The sequence below is a fragment of the Canis aureus genome, chromosome 2, assembly GCF_053574225.1.
Source record: "Canis aureus isolate CA01 chromosome 2, VMU_Caureus_v.1.0, whole genome shotgun sequence".
Lineage (NCBI taxonomy): Eukaryota > Metazoa > Chordata > Mammalia > Carnivora > Canidae > Canis > Canis aureus.
This window is the reverse complement of record NC_135612.1, coordinates 71,409,117-71,428,893: the sequence shown is the minus strand read 5'-3', so window position 1 is coordinate 71,428,893 and position 19,777 is coordinate 71,409,117. Positions and strand designations below refer to the sequence as shown.

Sequence of the window (19,777 nt, the reverse complement as noted above, 5' to 3'; positions counted from 1 at the left end):
TTAATTTACTTTCCTAAGAATCCCAAGGACCACAGATCAGAGTCAGCCTGACTCCCAGACCTAAAGTGTTTCCACTGGATAGACAGAAACTAATCTGTTGGCGTATAACTGCCAGAAAATTCACTCATAGAAGAAAGGGTTATTAAAAAATATATCAGTAAATTCTTGCTAAAAATCAATGGATCGCCCACAGCTGTTACTGTATTGGGGAAGCACAAGTTCTCCCAGCATGAAAGTAAAATGAGATTTCTGTGCATTCACATGTGCTCTTTCCTGATAATCAAGGCTACTGACATAGTTTAACAATGAAATGTCTTGCTTAAAAACTCTTGCTAAATGCCAGATATTGAACCTGCCAAAGGCAGGAAGCAAAGCCAAAATATCCATTCAATATCAGGAAGGTGGTTTTCATCATCCTGTGCTGGTCCACCTCCACCTTGAAGTTAATAATAGTCACACAGACTTCATCTGCATTTACCATGAAAGGCAGTAATTATTTGGTATTTTGACCAGAACAAAGCTAGGTTCTATTGCCTGAAAGTAAACCAACCTCATCCTGAATACTGGATGTTTGTGTATATTCTACATGAATCTGGATGTCATCGAGAAACTGCTACAACCCAAGAATGACTTAAAAGTTGAGTCTCTAGAAAGTCTGCATTTTTAAAAAGATCTAGGATCACAATAGTTTTAACACATTTATACCCTGGACTGCCTGTTCTTAGAGCCAAGCCAGCAGGCAAACAGCAGCATAGGTGTAGCAGAAAATGTAGACAAAACTTTCAAGGGGGCACCTGGGTGGTCCAGTCAGGTAAGTGTCTGCCTTAGGCTCAGCATGATCTCAGGGTCCTGGGATCGAGTCCCTTGTTGAGCTCCTCAGCAGGCAGTCTGCTTCCCCTTCTCCCTCTACCTATCCCCCACCCCTGCTTGTTCTCTCTATCAAATAAATAAATAAAAATCTTAAAAAAAACTTTCAAGGAAGATGATAGGATATAACCAATTCAGAAGTCATGATATGTACAGATTTGGTAGGGTGCCACAAAAGAGTGCAGAGAATTCTGGACCAAATTATCAGTGATGTGAAGGATAAAATGATATGCTTCTATGTGGTGCCAATTGTGCTGTGGATTGAAAGAGATGCTTCCATTTTCCATAAGCTATTAAATGTTTAGCATTAAGATGATAAAAAACAAAGTTTCATTAGGATTTTTAAATGTGTGTTGTTGCTATGGAACCAACCAGCCACTATCCATGAGATTATAGGCAAAACTCCTAAATTCCCTCAGCCACAACTCTTCAGAGAAATCCAGAGAAAGGGACCCTCAAATATGGCACATGAGCTCTGTCCAAACGTCTCGCTGACCCCTAAAGATCCTTATATGGGGGCAGGCTGTAAACAGTCTAGTGAAGAAAAAAAATGAGTGGACTGAGATTTGTGTGGCTTCCCAAGAGGCAAGAGTTTCATTGTAAGTCTAACCAAGTTAACTGCATGTTAAAAACCTATTTTCTAAGAAACACAATAGAATTCAAAGTCCTACAACATAGCATTCACAATGTCCAGGATGCAACCTCAAATGACTCAACACATAAATAACCAGGAAAATGTGACCTTGAAGATTAACTCTAAGGAGACTGTAAATTAAATTAAGGATTTATATTCTAATCCCTAGAGCAATAATTTTAAAACATAAGAAAGTAAAGCTCTAAGATCAATAAATAAATAGGTATTCTAAACACTCAATTAATCCAAAATAATATAGGAAAAGAGAAGCAGAAAGTAAGAGAGAAGCAGAAAACAAAGAAAGTCATGGCAGACCAAAATAAATCATAACAATAATTACATTTACTATCAATGAACCAAACACTCCAACTAAATAAAAGATTTCAAGATTTTTAAAAAGACCTAACTACATACTAGTGAAATGCAAAAACCACAGACAGAATTAAAGTAAATGCATGGAAAAAAGTATGTCATGAAAACACTATCAATATGATAGAATGGCTATTTTAATCTCAGAGAAAAAAAGCTTCAAAGTGAATATTAGGTATTACTATCAGGGATAGAGAAGAACATTTCACAATGATAAGGGGGTCAATTCATCATAAGGACATAACAATCATACATGTGTATGTGTCTAAGAAAACATTCGAAGTATAAGAAGCAAAATCGACAAAACTAAAGGAAGGAGAGATATCCTCACAATGAAACTTGGAGATTTTACACAACTGTCTCAGAAATGGAAAAAATAACTGGATTTTAAAAATCAGTAAAAATATAGAAGATCTGAATAACATTAGTCATCCTGATATTTATTTAATATAAACCCAATGACTTTAAAAATACATGTTTCCTTCAAGTAGGCAAGGTATATTCTAATATAAGCCACAAACTAGGCATAAAGTGAGTCTCAATAAATGTAAATGGATTAAAATTATACAGAGTGTGTTCTTGGACCACAATTGAATAAATTACAATAAAAACAATAAGAAAAGAAAAAACCCCAAATGTTTGGAAATTAAAGAATGCATGCCTAAATAATTCATGAGTCAAAAAAGAAATCACAAGAGAAATTAGAAAATATTATAAACTAAATACTAATGAAAATATAGTATTTCAGGATGCCTAGATGGCTCAGTGGTTGAGTGTCTGCCTTTGGCCTCAGATTGTGATCCCAGGGTCCTAGGATCGAGTCCCACATTGGGCTCCCCACAGAGAGCCTGCTTCTCCCTCTGCCTATGTCTCTGGCTCTTTCTCTGTGTCTCTCATGAATAAATAAATTTTTAAAAAGAAAAATTATAGTATTTCAAATTTTGTGTGATATAGCTAAAGTGGTACTTAGAGGGAAATTTATAGCTAAAGAATTGTATTTTTAAAAATGTAACCTATGGCTCCATCTTGACAATCTAAGAATATATAAACTGATCAGGGGAATAAGAGAAAGATACAATTACTAATATCAGAAATGAAAGAGGAATTATAATTATAGATGGTATAGAAATTTAAAGGATATATTAGAATATAACAAATTACTTTATGCCAACAAATTTCCTAACCTAAAAAGAGTTGCTAAATTCCTTGAACATATCAGCTTAACAAAATTCGCATAAGAAAAAAAATCTCAGAAAATCTGAATAGCCTTATATCTATTAAAGAAGTTGAATTTGTTGTCAAGAGCTTCTCTACAAAGAAAATCCCATATCCAGTGGCTTCATTCATAAATCCTATTCAACATTTAAAGAAGTAACATCAATTTTACACAAACTCTTTCAGAAAATAGAGGAAAATGTCCCAACTCAATTTGTGAAACTACTATAATCCTAAAGAGAGATTGACAAAGATACTACAAAAAACTGAAATTACAGAATAATATTCCTTTTGAACATTTGAGTATAAATGTAAAATCTCCAGTAAGATATAAGCAAATTAAATTCAATAACATATAAAAGGATAAAACCCAAGTGGGATTTATTTGAGGATTGTCAGGTTGGTTTAAAATCTAAAAATCCATCAATGCAATTCATCATAGTAACAAAATAAGGAGAAGACAACATGATCATTTCATTAGATGCAAAAAAAGCATCTGACTGAATTCAGCAGCCAGATATGATAAACACCTCCAGCAAACCAGCAGTAGAAAGGAAGCTGCTCAATCTGATAAAAGGTATCTCTGAAAAACCTAGAGTCCTAAGAATGAAATACTGAATGCTTCTTACCCACTAATATTAATAACAAGGCAAGGATGCTCACATTCATGACTTACCCTCATCAAATTATTGAAGCTTATAGCCACTACAATAAGGCAAGGATAAAAAAATGAACATGGGGGTGGGGGAAAACAGATAAAACTACTTCTATTAGCAGAAGTCATCATTGTTGACACTGAAAATCTCCAGGAAACTACAAAACAACTATCACAACTAAGAATTTAGTTACCAAAATTTCAGGGTAGAAGATTAAGATATAAAAATTAATTGTATTTTTATATGTTGCAGCAAACTACTAAAAATTAAATTAAAAACAATTCCATTAAAATAGTGTCCAAAAAATCGGGATCACTGGGTGGCGCAGCGGTTTGGCGCCTGCCTTTGGCCCAGGGCACGATCCTGGAGACCCGGGATCGAATCCCACATCAGGCTCCCGGTGCATGGAGCCTGCTTCTCCCTCTGCCTATGTCTCTGCTTCTCTCTCTCTCTCTCTCTCTCTCTCTGTGACTATCATAAATAAATAAAAAATTAAAAAAAAATAGTGTCCAAAAAATCCTCATGACATGTTCAAGGAAAATTTTAATACAAAAAATGGCACAGCACCTACCCACAAAATTACAAAATATTGCTAAAGGAAAATAAAGATTATCTAATAATAAATAGAGGTAAGTAGAAATAAAGACATATACCATGTTCATGGGTTAGAAACCTTGATACTGTTAAAATGTCAATTATTGTCCAACACAGCAAATTGTTACTAGATTTAACATAATCCCAATTATAATCCCACCAGTAGTTTGGAGAAGTTTATAATTTTGAAATATTTATGAAAATTGAAATACCTAGAATATTCAAAATAATCTGGAAAAAGAATAAATTTGGAGAATTTATACTATCTTGTTTCAAGACTGACTATATACCTATAGTAATTAAGACTTGCATAAAGATCAACAAGTAGAGACGCCTGGGTGGCTCAGGGATTGAGCGCCTGCCTTCGGCCCAGGGCATGACCCTGAAACTCAGGATCGAGTCCCACATTGGGCTCCCTGCGCGGAGCCTGCTTCTCTTTCTGCCTGTGTCTCTGCCTCCCTCTCTCTCTGTCTCTCATGAATAAATAAATAAAATCTTAAAAAAAAAAAAAAAGATCAACAAGTAGGTCAAATGAACAAAATAAAGAGCCCAAAAGTAGGCCTCCCACTTATGCAAAGTATCTGATTTTATAAGAAGTCACCAAAGTAATCCAGTGAACAAAGGAAAGTCTTTTCATGAAATGTACATCCATTTACAAAAAAAATGAATCTCAGCACTTACCTCACACATACAAAATATTTAATTCAAAATGAATCATAAACTAACTCTATAAGCTAAAGCTATAAAGCTTTCAGAAAGTAAACACAGTAAAATGTCTTCATGACTTGAATATGTTTCCTTAAGCTAAGTTTTCGCATACAAGTCACATAAAGCAATAACCTTATAAGCTAAAGCATTTAATAAATTAGACTTCATCAAAGTTTAAAACTCCCTGACTCAAAACACGCCACTAGTAAAAGTAATAGGCAAACCATATTCCAGTAAATAGTCTCATATCTGACAAAGGACTGTTATATATATATATATATATATCCCACATATGTGAAATGTTTTTCATTTCCTTTGGATATTTATCCAGAAGTGGAATTGCTAAATCATATAGTAGTCCTATTTTTATTTTTTTAGGAACCACCATACTGTGTTCCATAGTGGTTGAACCAATTTACTTTCTCACCAACAGTGCACAAGTATTCTCTTTTTTCCACATCTTCACCAACACTTGTTATTTCTTGCGGTCATGATAATCACTCTAACATGAGTGAGTAATATCTCACTGTGCTTTTAACTTGCAGTTTTCTGATGATTAGCTGAGCATCTTTTCATGAATTTGCTGTCCACCTGGATGTGTTATTCAGAAAATTGACTATTTAGTTCCTTTGTCCATTTAATAGGATTTTGTTGTTGTTACTGAGTTATAGGAGTTCCTTATGTACTTTGGATATTAACCCCTTAGGTGATATATGATTTGCAAATATATTCTCCCATTTTCTAGGTTGCCTTTTCATTTGGTTGTTTCTTTTGCTGTGCAGAAGTTTTTCAGTTTGATTTAGTTATGCTTCTTGATTTCTGCTTTTGTTTTTGGTGTCATATCCAAAAAATCATTTCCAAAATCCACGTCAAGGAGATTTTTCCCCGTTTTCCTCTAATAGTTTTACAGTATCAAGTCTTATGTAGAAGTCTTTAATCCATTTCAAGTTAATTTTTAGGAGTAGTGTAAGATAGAGGCCCAACCAAATTTTTCTGCATGTAATTATCCAATTTTCCCAACACCATTTGTTGAAGAAACTATCCCTTCTCCATTAAGCGTTCTTGGCTCCTTTGTCAATTATTAGTGTCAGAAAGGTATCTGCATTCCCATTTTTTTTTTGTTTTTTTTTTTACATTTTTTAAATTTAAATTTGATTTGCCAACATATAACACCCAGTGCTCATCCCATCAAGTGCCTTCCTCAGTGCCCGTCACCCAGTTTCCTCATCCCGACACCCACCTACCCTTTCCGCAACCCTTTGTTTGTTTCCCAAAGTTACGAATCTCTCATGGTTTACATTCCCATTTTGATTGCAGCATTATTTACAATAGCCATAATATGGAAACAACTACGTGTCCATTAATGATGAATGGATAAAGAAGACGTGTGCGTGTGTGTGTGTGTGTGTGTGTGTGTAATGGAGTATCACTCAGCCATGAGAAAGAAGGAAATCCTGCCACTGTGACAATATGGATGGATCTCGAGGGCATTATGTTTAGTGAGATAAGCCAGACAGAGGAAGACAAATACTGCATCATATCACTTATCTGTGGAATCTTATTTTCTTTATTTAAATTCAATTAGCGTATATAGTGTATCATTAGTTTCAGATGTTGTTTTCAATAATTCGTCAGTTGCATATAACACCCAGTACTCATCACATCACATGCCCTCCTTCATGTCCATCACCCAGTTACCCCATCCCCCTGCCCACCTCCCCTCCAGCAACCCTCAGTTTGTTTCCTAGAGTTAAGAGTCTCTCATGGTTTGTCTCCCTCCCTGATAATTGAATGGGAAGTTACTCTGGAATCTAAAATAGCTGAACTGATAGAAACAGAGAGTAAAATGGTGGTTACTGGGTACTGGGGGGTAAGAAAATTGGGGAGATGTTTAAGGGTACAAACTTGCAACTAGAAGATGAGTATGTTCTGGAGGTTAATGCACAGCATAATGATTACACTCAATATCAAACATGTGCACGTTGCAAAGAGACTAGATCTTAAAAGTTCTCACTAGAGCAAAGAAATGATAATTATGTGATATGACAGACATGTTAGCTAACGCTAGGTGGTAATCATATTGCAATATATAAAGGAATCAAATCAACTGGTACACCTGAGACATACACAATGCTATTATGTCACTTATATCTCAGTAATTTTTCTAAAAAAACACATGCAATAAAGATGTTTGGAAAAGTTGGTGGGGGAAGACAATTAGCTTTCTTTTTTAATGGCAAATGTTTTGAACAGAAACACAAAAGAAGGATACATGACTGGCCATTAGCACATGAAACAAACACTGATCATTATTAGTCATCAAGAAATGCTCATTCAAGCAACACTGAGATCCTATGGAACGCCCATCTGACAAGCAAAAGTGAAAACCTGTTGGCAAGGATGTAAAACAAGTGGAACTTTTAGGAGGGAGTATAAAATGGCACAACCTCTCGGAAAACCTTTTGGCTGCTTTGCAACCAAACTAAGCATTGCTGTGATCCAGCAATTCCAATCTTAAATATTTATCCAAGAGGAGTGAGGTCATATGCCTACAAAAAAAAAAAAAAAAAAGACAAATTTTTGCAGCAACTTTATGAAAAAAAAAAAAAAAAAACAGGAAAAACTAGGAATAGTCCTGGAGTCTACCATGATGAAAATGGATTAAAAAGCCGATATATTAATAGAATGGAATACTATTCTTCAATAAAAAGGAAAAAGATGTGCCACTCCACAGCGGCGTAGATGAACCTCAAGAGCTGCAAAAGCATTATGCAAAGTATAAAACATTTGGAAGCCTTACACGGAAGAGCGCTTATGTAGAATTCTATTTGCATTAAGTTCTAGAACAGGCAGGCCTCCTCTATGGAGTAGGAATAGTTGGGGTGATCATGAGTTTTGACTAGAAAGGGTTCAACAAGGGAATTTTGGAATGCAGTAATCTTATATCACAGGAGAGATGCAAATTCATGCATACATTCATTTTTCAAAATTCAGCAAATGCAAACTTCAGATACGTGTGTTTCATTGTATGTAAGCTTTACATCAAGAAAAATGAGACAAACCTCTGCTGAAATACCTAGGGAGCCAGGTACAGATATTTGCAATTTACTGTGAAATGCATAAAAAATAAGAAGGATTAACAAATGGATGGAAGGATAGGGATTTCATAAAATAAGTTTAGTAGAATGTTAATGGTAGAGTGTACATGGTGGATATGGGTGCTTACTAGAAAATTCTTTCAACTTTGCTATATTTTTGCAAATTTTCATACTAAAGCGTTAGAAAATATTAGATGCGCATCCAGTCTCCCCTGCCCTTTATAGAGACGGCACTTTTTGAAATCTGAATGCAGACTCCAAACCCATCCCTATACACCCACATGTGCAGAAGGCCAGCAGGAATCCCAGGGCCTCCCTCAGCAACTCGGGAGTTCTGGGGATCCTGGCAGCTTGGTCCCAGACACACCAGCCTTACCCTTAGGAAGCCCTGGGAAGAAAGGAAAAAAGGGACCCAGAGGCTGGTCCTCCAAAGTGGAGGCAGGGAACGCTGAGGGACACTGTGGCTGTCAAAGCAGAGACAATAGAAGGCCAAGAACAGGGACCTGGAAACGGGCTAGGGAGGAGTCGAGGGATGCATGGGAACTGGACTGTGACCCGTGTGTCAGTCTGAAGGACCATGTTTCTCCCCCCACCCCCATTCCTTGGTGCAAACCTCAGTGACACTCTACCCTACAGCCCAGGCCTGGGGAACTGGTCATCCTCCCTCCTCCAGGACTATCCCAAAGTGTGAGCTAGGGAAAGGGGTCCCAGAAGTGGGGTGAACCCCAGAATAAAAGCTGGAGTGAAGAGTTTCACCACGATTTCCAAAGTGGTACTGGACACATCAAAATATATTCCTTTTTTTTTTAAAGGTTTTACTTATTCATTCATGAGAAACACAGAGAGAGAGGCAGAGACATAGGCAGAGGGAGAAGCAGGCTCTCTGTGGGGAGCCCAATGTGGGACTCGATCCCAGGACCCTGGGATCACCACCTGAGCCAAAGGCAGATACTCAATCACTGAACCACCCAGGTGTTCCTAAATACTATTTCTTAGCATAACGTCCTCCAGTTCCATCTACGTGGATGTAAATGGTAAGATTTCATCCTTTTTGATGGCTGAGTGACATTCCAGTGTGTGCGTGCATGCATGTGTATACCACAGCTTCTTTATCCACTCATCTGTCAGTGGATATCTGGGCTCTTTCCATAGTTTGGCTATTGTGGACATTGCTGTTATAAACACTATGTTATAAACATAGTTTGGCTATTGTGGACAGTGCAGGTGTCCCTCAGATCACACCGTTTGCATGCTTTGGGTAAATACCTAGTAGTGCAGTTGCTGGGTCATAGGGTAGCTCTGTGTTAACTAACTGAATTTAAATAAAATAAATTTATAAAAAATTAATAAAGTACTAATCCTGAATAATCATTTGCTGAGTCAGAATGGGTTCAAAGTGCCCAGAGCAAAATAAATGTACCTGAAACAGTTTCCTAGGGCTTTATTTTTGCTCTGGCCTCTTGCTAGTAAGTGCTTCCCAAATCCTCCTTCTTCCCACCTTGCACCACGTGGTAATCAGGATTCTCCAGGGAGATGGAACCAGTGAATAAGAAAGAGAGAGGAAGAGAAGAAAAGACAGATCTATTTTAAGGAACTGGTTCCACTGCCCTGTAGAAAAAGCATTTGACAAAATGCACTATCCTTTCTTGACTAAAACTCTCTGCCATGTAGGGATAGAGGGAATTACCTCGATATCATAAAGGCCATACATGAAAGACTGACAGTGAGTATCATTCACAATGGGAAAAAACTGAGAGTTTTCTCCTAAGGTTAGGAACATGACATGGATGTCCACTCTCACCACTGTTGTTCAACATAGTACTAGAAGTCCTAGTCTCAGCAATCAGACAACAACAACAAAAATTTATTAGCCACTCAAATTGGCAAAGAAGTCAAACTCTCACTCTTCACAGATGACATGACACTTTACGTGGAAAACCCAAAAGACTCCACCTGAAAATTGTGAGAACTCATAGAGGAATTCAGCAACATGGCAGGATACAAAAATCAATGCACATAAATCAGTTGTATTTCTATACACTAACAATGAGACATAAGAAAGAAAAATTAAGGAATTGATACCATGTAAAATTGCACCAAAAACCATAAGATGCCCAGGAGTACACCTAACGAAAGAGGGAAAGGATCTATGCTATAAAAACTACAGAACACTTATGTAAGAAATTGAGGAAGATGCAAAAAGATGGAAGAACATTCCATGTTCATGGATTAGAAGAATAAATATTGTTAAAATGTCTATGCTACCCAAAGCAATCTACACATTCAATGAAATCCCTATCAAAATACTATCAATCTTTTTCACAGAACTGGAACAAATAATCCTAAAATTTGTATGGAATCAGAAAAGATCCCAAATAGCCAGAGGAATGTTGAAAAAGAGAACCAAGCTGGTGGCATCACAATGCCGAGCTTCAAGCTGTATTACAAAGCTGTAGTCACCAAGACAGTATGGTACTGGCACAAAAACAGACACACAGATCAATGGAACAGAACACAGAAACCAGAAATGGACCCTCAACTCTACAGACAACTAATATTCAACAAAGCAGAAAAGAATATCCAAGGGAAAGAGACAATCTCTTCAGCAAATAGTGTTGGGAAAATTGAACAGCCACATGCAGAAGAATGACACTGGACCACTTTCCTAGACCATACACAAAGATACACTGAAAATTGGTGAAAGACCTAAATGTGAGACGGGAATCCATCAAAATCCTAGAGGAAGACACAGGCAGAAACCGCTTTGACCTTGGCTGCCGCAACTTCTTGCTAGACACATCTCCAAAGGCAAGGGAAATAAAAGCAAAATTGATGTATTGGGACTTCATCAAGATAAAAAGCTTTTGCACCACAAAGCCAATAGTCAACAAAACTAAAAGGCAGCCTGAAGATATCTGCAAATGACACAACAGATAAAGGGCTAGTATCCAAGATCTGTAAAAAAGTTACCAAACTCAACACCCTAAAAACAAATAATCCAGTCAGGAAATGGGCAGAAGAACCTGTCAAGGTTCCCATTGATTGGCCTTCTCTTCTCAATCTTCAGCATGGTTGTCTAGGTCCTATGTGATCTGGTCCTTGCTGACATCACTGACCTGCTCCCCTTCATTCTCCCCACCTTGAAGCGCCTCGAAACTACCAACCACTCTCCTTTCCAGAGTCTTTGCACCTGCTGCTTCCTCCACCTGGAACCTGTCTTCCTCCTTCACTTCCATTAGGACTCTGCTCACACAGCTTCTTACCACTGAAGGTGCTCCACCACGCTCTTTGAGAGCACACTGCTCAACAGAACTGCCTAGGTGTATGGAAATGGCCTATCATCTGAATTGCCTGATGTAGTTGCTACCAGCCACATGTGACTACTAAGCACTTAAAATGTGGCTAGTGTGCCTGAGGAACTGAATGTTTATCATCTTCTCTAAGGATAATTAATTTAAATTTAAATATTCACATGTGGTTAGTGGCGACCTCATGACAGCTTAGTTCTATAATCAGCAACCCCTCTCTGCCACTACCTCCCAGAACACCACACCCCTCAGCTTCCTATATTTTAATGTACTTGTTACAATCTAATGTACCATAAGTATACATATTTACCTGTTTGTCATCTCTCTCACTTCTAAATGTAAGCTCTACAAGGAAAAACACTCAAATCTATTCAGGTTACTACTGGATCAAAGTCTAGTGCCTAGCTATGGGTAGGCACTCAGTATTCATGGACTGAATTCATAAAAGAACAAAAAGGAAGGAAGGAAGGAAGGAAGGAAGGAAGGAAGGAAGGAAGGAAGGAAGGAAGGGAGGAAGGAAGGAAGGAAGGGAGGGAGGAAATGAGAGGAATGGAGGGAACAAAGGTGGGAAGGCTGACTCTATCCAACCTCTTAGATCAATATCTGTTTAACAATGGGTTGTGAATGGTCTAATCAGGAGTCTGGGTTTTTAAAACAGCAGGTGCCTAGTCATCCAACAGTCTTTGGTTCAAATCCCAGCTGGGACTCTTCCTGCCTGTGGGGCCATGGGTGGGCCACTTCATCTTTTGGAGTTGCCAAGTCTAAGTATTTCTGTCTAGGTTTTTCCATTTGTATAATAGAAATAATATTCACTTGAGAAAATAAGGATATCTGGCATTCAGTATGTAGCCAAAGTAAATACTGCCAAAGGAGATTTCTGAGTAAGTGGGAACAGACAGGCTCAGCTAAGGGCTCCTTCTTGTTCTTTAAAAGTCCTTGCCTTTTTTCCATTGTTTCCAAGAACCTGTCACTGTAAACAGTTGAGGATTACAAATATATACTTTCCACAAACAAATGTCAAATCTCCCAACAAAGAAAAGCCCAAGAAAGTTGGCTTCACTGTTGAATTTTACCAAACATTTTAAGAAGAATGAATGCCAATTTTCTTACTCTTCCCAAAAACTAAAGAGGAGGGAACATGTCCAGTCAGGTTATGAGCCCGGCATAACGCTGTTGCCCAAGCCAGGCAAAGACACAAGAAAACAAACAACAGACCAATCTATCTGATGCATATGGGCACAACACTGCAACAAACTACTAGCAAATCAAATCATAGCACTTTAGGGGGTCACATACCATGAGCAAGTGGAATTTATCCCTGGGGTATACGGATGGTTCAATATATGGAAATCAATTAATTCGTGTGATATCCCACAGTAACAAAATAAAAGATAAAATCACACAATTATGGGAAGAGAGGCAGAAAAAGCACTTGACAAAAGTGAACACATTTCCATGATAAAAATGCTCAACAAAGTAGGAATAGAAGGGTATTACCTCAACACAACAAAGGCCATTGAAAATCTTACAATTAACATTAGGCTGAAAAACTGAGTTTCCTCTAAGATAAGGAATGAGGCAAGGATGCCTACTCTCGCCACCTCTGTTCAACACAGTACCAGAAGTCCAAGCAAGAGCACGTAGTCGAAAACAAAATAAAAGGCATCCAAATTGGAAAGGAAGAAATAAAACCATCCCTGTTTGCAGGTGACTCAATCTAATGTATAAAAAATCCTAAAGATGCCACAGAAAGAAAATAGAACTAATGAACTCATTTAGTTGCAGGATACAAAACCAACATACAAAAATCAGCTGTGTCTCCATTACACGAATAAAGAGTTATCTGAAAATGAAATTAGAGAAATGATCCAATTTACAAGAGCACTAAAAAGAATAAACACTTAGGAATAAATTTAACTAATAAACTGAAAGACTGGTATACAGAAAGTAACAAAACATTGACAAAAGAAATTAAGACAAACAAATGGAAAGGCATCCATTTCACGGACTGGAAGACTTAATATTATCAAACTGTCCATACTACCCAAAGCAATTTACAGATGCAATGCAATTCCCATCAAGAGCCCAATGACACTCTTTTTTTTCAGAAATAGAAAAAAAATTATAATTCGTATGGAACCACAAAAGATCACAAACAGCTGAATCAGTCTTGGGCAAGAGCAAAGCTGGTGGCATCACACTTACTTGTAATTATATTACAAAGTTACAGTCATCAGAACAAGCATGGTGCTGGCAGAAAGACACAGAGACCAATAGAACAGAATAAAGATACCAGCAAAGAAATCCATGCATATCTGGTCAACTGATCTTTGGCCAGGGTACCAAGAATACACAGATGCCGTGAACCGGCAGGACACCTGCACCCCAATGTTCAGCAGCAACGTCCACAATAGCCAAACAGTGGAAGGAGCCTCAGTGTCCATCGAAAGATGAATTTAAAGAAGCTGTGTGGTCTATGTATACAATGGAATATTACTCAGCAATCAGAAACAACAAATACCCACCATTTGCTTCAATGTGGATGGAACTGGAGGGTATTATGCTGAGTGAAGTAAGTCAGTCAGAGAAGGACAAACATTATATGGTCTCACTCATTTGGGGGAATATAAAAATTAGTGAAAGGGATTAAAGGGGAAAAGAGAGAAAATGAGTGGGAAATCTCAGAGAGGGAGACAGAACATGAGAGAACATGAGTGGGAAATCTCAGAGAGAACAACAGAACACCTCCTCATTCTGGGAAATGAACAAGGGGTGGTGGAAAGGAGGTGGGTGGGGGGATGGGGTGACTGGGTGACGGGCACTGAGGGGGGCACTTGATGGGATGAGCAGTGGGTGTTAGCTATATGTTGGCAAATTGAACTCCAATAAAAATATACAAAACAAAAAAAGATTACACAGCAGGTAAATGCAGTCTCTTCAACAAATGGTGCTGGAAAACTGGACATCCACATGCAGATGAATGAACCTGCACCCTTATCTCACACTACAACCAAAAATCAACTCAAAATGGGTTAAAGATCTAAATTTTAAGACTTGAAACTATAAACCTCCCAGAAGAAAACATTTGATTTTTTTATTTTATTTTACTTTTTTAATAATAAGTTTATTTTTTATTGGTGTTCAATTTGCCAACATACAGAATAACACCCAGTGCTCATCCCGTCAAGTGCCCCCCTCAGTGCCCATCACCCATTCACCCCCACCCCCCAAGAAAACATTTTAAAAATAAAGCTTCATGACCCTGGTCTTAGCAATGATTGCATGCAATATGACTTCAAAAACACAGGTAACAAAAATAAGCAAGTACATCAAACTAAAAAGTTTCTGCATAGCAAAGGAAATAATCAACAGAGTGCAAAGACAATCCACAGCACGAGAGAAAATATTCAGAGGCCATATATCTGACAAGGGGATGATCTCCAAAATATGTAAGGAGCTCCTACAACTCACATTCTCAATGGAGAAAAACTAAGAGCCTTTCCCCTAAGATCAGGAACATGACAGGGATGTCACTCTCACCACTGTTATTCAACATAGTACTAGAAGTCCTAGCCTCAGCAAGCAGACAACAAAAAGAAATAAAAGGCATTCAAATTGGCTATAGTTAAAAAATAAATTTAAAAAAAAATAAGAACTTGATTTTAAGATGGGCTACAGACCAGAATAGATATTTCTCCAAAGAAGATGTACAACCAGTTAACAAGTATGTTAAAACATGCTGAATAGGACTAGTCAGCAGGGAAATGCAAATCAAAACCATAATAAGGGATGCCTGGGTGATGTAGATGGTTAAATTTCTTACTCTTGGTTTCAACTTGGGTCCTGATCATGGGGTCATGGGACTGAGCCCAATATCCAGCACCATACTTGGTGCAGCGTCTGCTTAGGATTCTCTCTCCCTCTCCTTCTGCCCCTCCCATCACATTCTCTCTCTCTCTCTCTCTCTTTCTTTCTCTCTCTCAAATAAATAAAATAATCTTTAAAAAAAAAACACAATAAGATATGACTTCACACCTGTCAGGATGGCCACTATCAAAAGACAAAACAAAACAATAAACACAAAAGACAACAAATGTTGGCAAGGATGTGGAGAAATTAGAGCTTTTGCACACTATTTGTTTCTATGGGAATGTAATATGTAATATGTAATGTTTACATGGTGGGAATGTCATACGGCCTGACCACAATGGAATACAGCATGGCGGTTCCTCAAAAAATTAAAACTAAAACTACCACGATTCAGCAATCTTACTTCTAAGATATTTACCCAAAGTAATTGAAATCAGGATCCAGAAGAGATAACAGCAATCCTGTGTCCACTGTAAGTGCACTTGTCACAATAGCCAAGATGTGGTAGAAATGTTAACGTCCATCAACAGATGAATGAATTTAAAAATGTGGTATACAGGTACAATGAAATTTTATTCAGCCTTTTTATAAGACAAAGACATTTTACAATATAAATTCTATAATACAACATGGATGAATCTTGAATCCATGCTAAGTGAAATAAGCCAGAAAGCCAGAAAGACAAATACTTCATGACTCCACAGATACAAAGTACCTACAACAGTTTAAGTCATAGAATCAAAGAAAGGAATGGTGGTTGCCAGGGACTGAGGGGCTCGGGAAATGGGGAGTTACTAACCAAAGGGCATAAAGTTTCATCTATGTAAGATGCATAAGCCCTAGAGTTCTGCTGTTCAACATTGTTCAACAATAATATACTGCACACTTAAAAATTTGTTAGGAGGGTAGACCTCATGTCAAATAGTCTTTCCACAGTAAAATTTATTTATAAAATGCCTACACTGCAGGAAAGAGTTGATGTGGGCCATCTCCTAAATTTGTGGCTTTTGTTTTTCTACTTTCCAAATCATTTAGATCCCCAAGGAAGAAATAGCATAAGCAATCTTGAAATAATTACCACTGTAATCCACCTAACCCAGGGCTGCCGTGGTAACTTAATTTTCAAAATGAAATTACAGCGGATCCAAAGGAAACTATTCAGACTTTCTTTCACATGTCAAATTTGGCAAACTACAATCTTTCTGTCAAACAGGAAATTCCCAGTGCCCAGCAACCAACACAAAAACAGACACACAGACACACACATGTACAGGAGCCTAGCCGACAGGACTTTTTTGTTTTGTTAATGAAATTTTTAAAAATCCTTCATTCTTACCTTTCCAAAACTCCCTTTGCCAATGGCCCGCAGAATCTGAAAATGGTCAAAGTTGACTGCAAAAGAAAATGAGGGAAAGAAAGAAAACAAATCAGATTTGCCAAACTTTGCACTGGTTCTTGAAAGTTCTCCCCACAGACCTACCCATGTATTCCAAATGGCTTCTGGCTTCAATTGCATTTTATTTGCCATGGCAGCACTCCACCACTGAATGGATGTTTCTCAGCACACTTTATTTCCCCCTCAACACTTCCCCAGTGGGTATGCAGGATGTGAGACGTCTTATGGGCCCAGGGGAAGGGATCAGAGAGAAAAATCTAGATACATGGATTACCAAATTCTTGCACTTGCTGCTGTTCCTGATGCCAGGATGACCATTCCCCACTTCTGGTTCTTCTCTTGTCCATCTGATACTCCTCAGATCTTATACACTCATCTCACCTATCTCAGTGTCCAAGGCATTAACTCCATCTCCTTAATGGTATCTGAACCCTCAAATGTCATGACCATATTGTGGGTCCCTCCTGCTTGGACATCTGTCTAGCCCTGGCATTGTTAGCTACTAGAGGATGAAGACAACGATCCCTCAGTCTCAACCCGGTATTGCCCTGTCTCATGCCTCCCCTTCATGCTGTAATTCCAGGTAGGTCTCCCCATTCTTGCTATTTCTACTGCCTTACTCTGGTGTGGTTTCTGCCCCAACCCTACAACACAGCAGACGAATCATGCGTAGCCATGCCACTAAGTCCAACGGACATTTGATTGTCCTCCTTGCACTTGGCAATTCTGTCCTTTTTTGAAGCAGGCTTGGCTTCCATGGAAGCCAGTTCATGCTTCAGCGCATGCACTGTGCACACTCAGCTTCATTCTCCCAGCCACTCAATACTAAAGTCTGTCAAGCTCCATCTACCACTTTCCTCTTCTCGCTAGCGCCAAAGGCTTCAGCCACCACCTGATTGCCAATGACTCTCCAAGGAACCTCTTCTCTGGCCTCCCACCAGTATGTACTGATTAATGCCTGCCCCACAACAACTCTTGAAGGCTTCAAAGCCACCTTGAACCCAACAGGTCCAAAAATGGAGCGTAAGAGGAGTACTTCAACATGCATCTGACCTCACGTGCTCAAAGCCTGGAACTCATCCCACACCTCTCTCACTCAGCCCCGTAGCTAGCCTTTCATCAGGTTAGATCCACATTACCTCTTGGTTATCTCTCCCATCTGTCCTCCTGTGGCCACCCTCTGGTGCAGTCCTCCATCTACTCTTGACCCTCCCATCCTGGGATATGTGCTTGTCACAGGCAGGGGGTCTTGCTCATCATCTGCAAACACCCCTTTAATGCCTCCTCATTGCTTTCTGGGAAAAGAGCAAATTCCTACACAATCAAACCCCTGCTACTTCTCCTGCTTCACCATCTACCACGCTCCCTGCACCCACTGAGCTCCAGACACACAAGCTTCTTTTCTATGCCTAAAACAGTCATTCTCCGTGCCTTTTTTTTTTTTAAAGATTTCATTTATTTATTCATGAGAGACTCAGAGAGGCAGAGACACAGGCAGAGGGAGAAGCAGGCTCCCTGCAGGGAACTCAATGCAGGACTCAATTCCAGGACCCTGGGATCACGTCCTGAGCCAAAGGCATGTGCCCAACCACTGAGTCACCCAGGCACCCTGATTCTCTGTGTCTTTAATGCTCCTCTCCTGGCTGCACACTTGGTAACTCTGCTCCCTCTTCACCCTTCTGCATCCAGAAAAGATTGTGCTCCCCCTCCAGACTAGTCTGCTCCCCTACTACACTCTCCCAGTACTGTGGGACTTTCCTCCAAAACACATTGTTCTACACTGTTTTACATGGATTTGATCAAAACCAATTTTTCCCCACTAGATGCTATGCTCCCTAAAGTTAAAGGCCATGTTTGTTTCTCCTACTGTGTCCCCAGCACCTAGCACAGTGTTAGTACACAGTGAGCATTCAACAGATACTCATTCACTAAAGGACCGAGGGAAAGAAGGTCCGACATTTATAGTGCCAAGCACAACTACCGGTACATGATGAGTGTTCGGTAAATATTTTTTAATTATATTGAATTACAGCCAGTTCCCGATAACTAGGAGAGACATGTCATTTACCAAAGATGAAATGAATTGATTGGTTCACTACATTATGGGGGCGAGGATGTGAAAGTGAATGAACACAATCAGTTCCTTCTGAATTAACCATACGTGGAGGACGATTATGTTCAATTCTGTCCCTGTGGAGCCAAGTCAGAATCCAGTGTGCCTTCGAATATCTAACGTGCTTAGAATAGAGAGACAAAGTTAATGGTTAACTTAGCAAAACCTTGGTTCTTTGACCTAGTTTGGTTTCCTTTGCATGTAACTTGCCAGGAAAAGAAATTCCATGCTTTCACCTCTTGCCCACTCACCAAAAGTCAAGGAGAAGAGAAAAACAAGATGCCCGGACTGCATTTGTCACGTGCCCAGCAGTGAGCCAGTAAATGTGCAGATCCCCTGCCTCCCCAAGAGCAAGCATCACTGCTGGCATATGCCAGCTGCCCCCCCCACACACACACACACTCAGCAGCAAATGTCTCTGCCCCCTGAAGGCTCCCTGCAGCCTCAAGAGGCAACCCCTCTGCGCCGTGGTTTCACGGGCCTGGAAAGCCTTTCCTCAATAGCCTAACTCCTGCCTGGCCTCGCACATGTGGCTCACAGGCTCTCTCAGGAAGCCTCTCCCCACTCCAATGTATCGTCTTTTCCTTTGTGCCATCCTGAACCTCCTGTAGACATTTAGCCACAGATCAGAACCCAGCCTGAGTCAGACTCCTTAGATCCATCACTTAGCTCTGCCACAGCCTTGGGTGAATCACCTGGCCTCCGTGTGCCTCACTTATCCCACCTGTAAAGTGGGAGCAACAAGGCCTACATTCCACAAAAACGTAGAATAGTGCCTGACCCAGTGCAACCTCTCAAAAAACCCTCGCTGTTTGCTGGGGGACAAGGAGCAATCTTCCCTCCCACCTGGTTTCTTTGAGGAGGGCTAGTTCCCTGAACACCTATGTCCTCTTGACCCATCAAAGGTGGTATGAGCCGTCCGAGTGGTGAGCCAAACAAGGAACCACAG

At 39.3% G+C, this 19,777-nt stretch overlaps 1 protein-coding gene across 2 annotated transcripts in view; it reads right to left on the bottom strand.

Annotated features, from left to right (window-relative positions):
* Positions 1 to 19,777, bottom strand: part of STK32B (serine/threonine kinase 32B) — a 387,142-nt gene that overhangs the window by 270,345 nt on the left and 97,020 nt on the right. For both annotated transcript variants that reach the window (XM_077878608.1, XM_077878617.1), the window contains exon 2: positions 16,656 to 16,711. In XM_077878608.1, the coding sequence (XP_077734734.1) occupies positions 16,656 to 16,711 (56 nt within the window). The remainder of the gene's footprint in view (positions 1 to 16,655; positions 16,712 to 19,777) is intronic.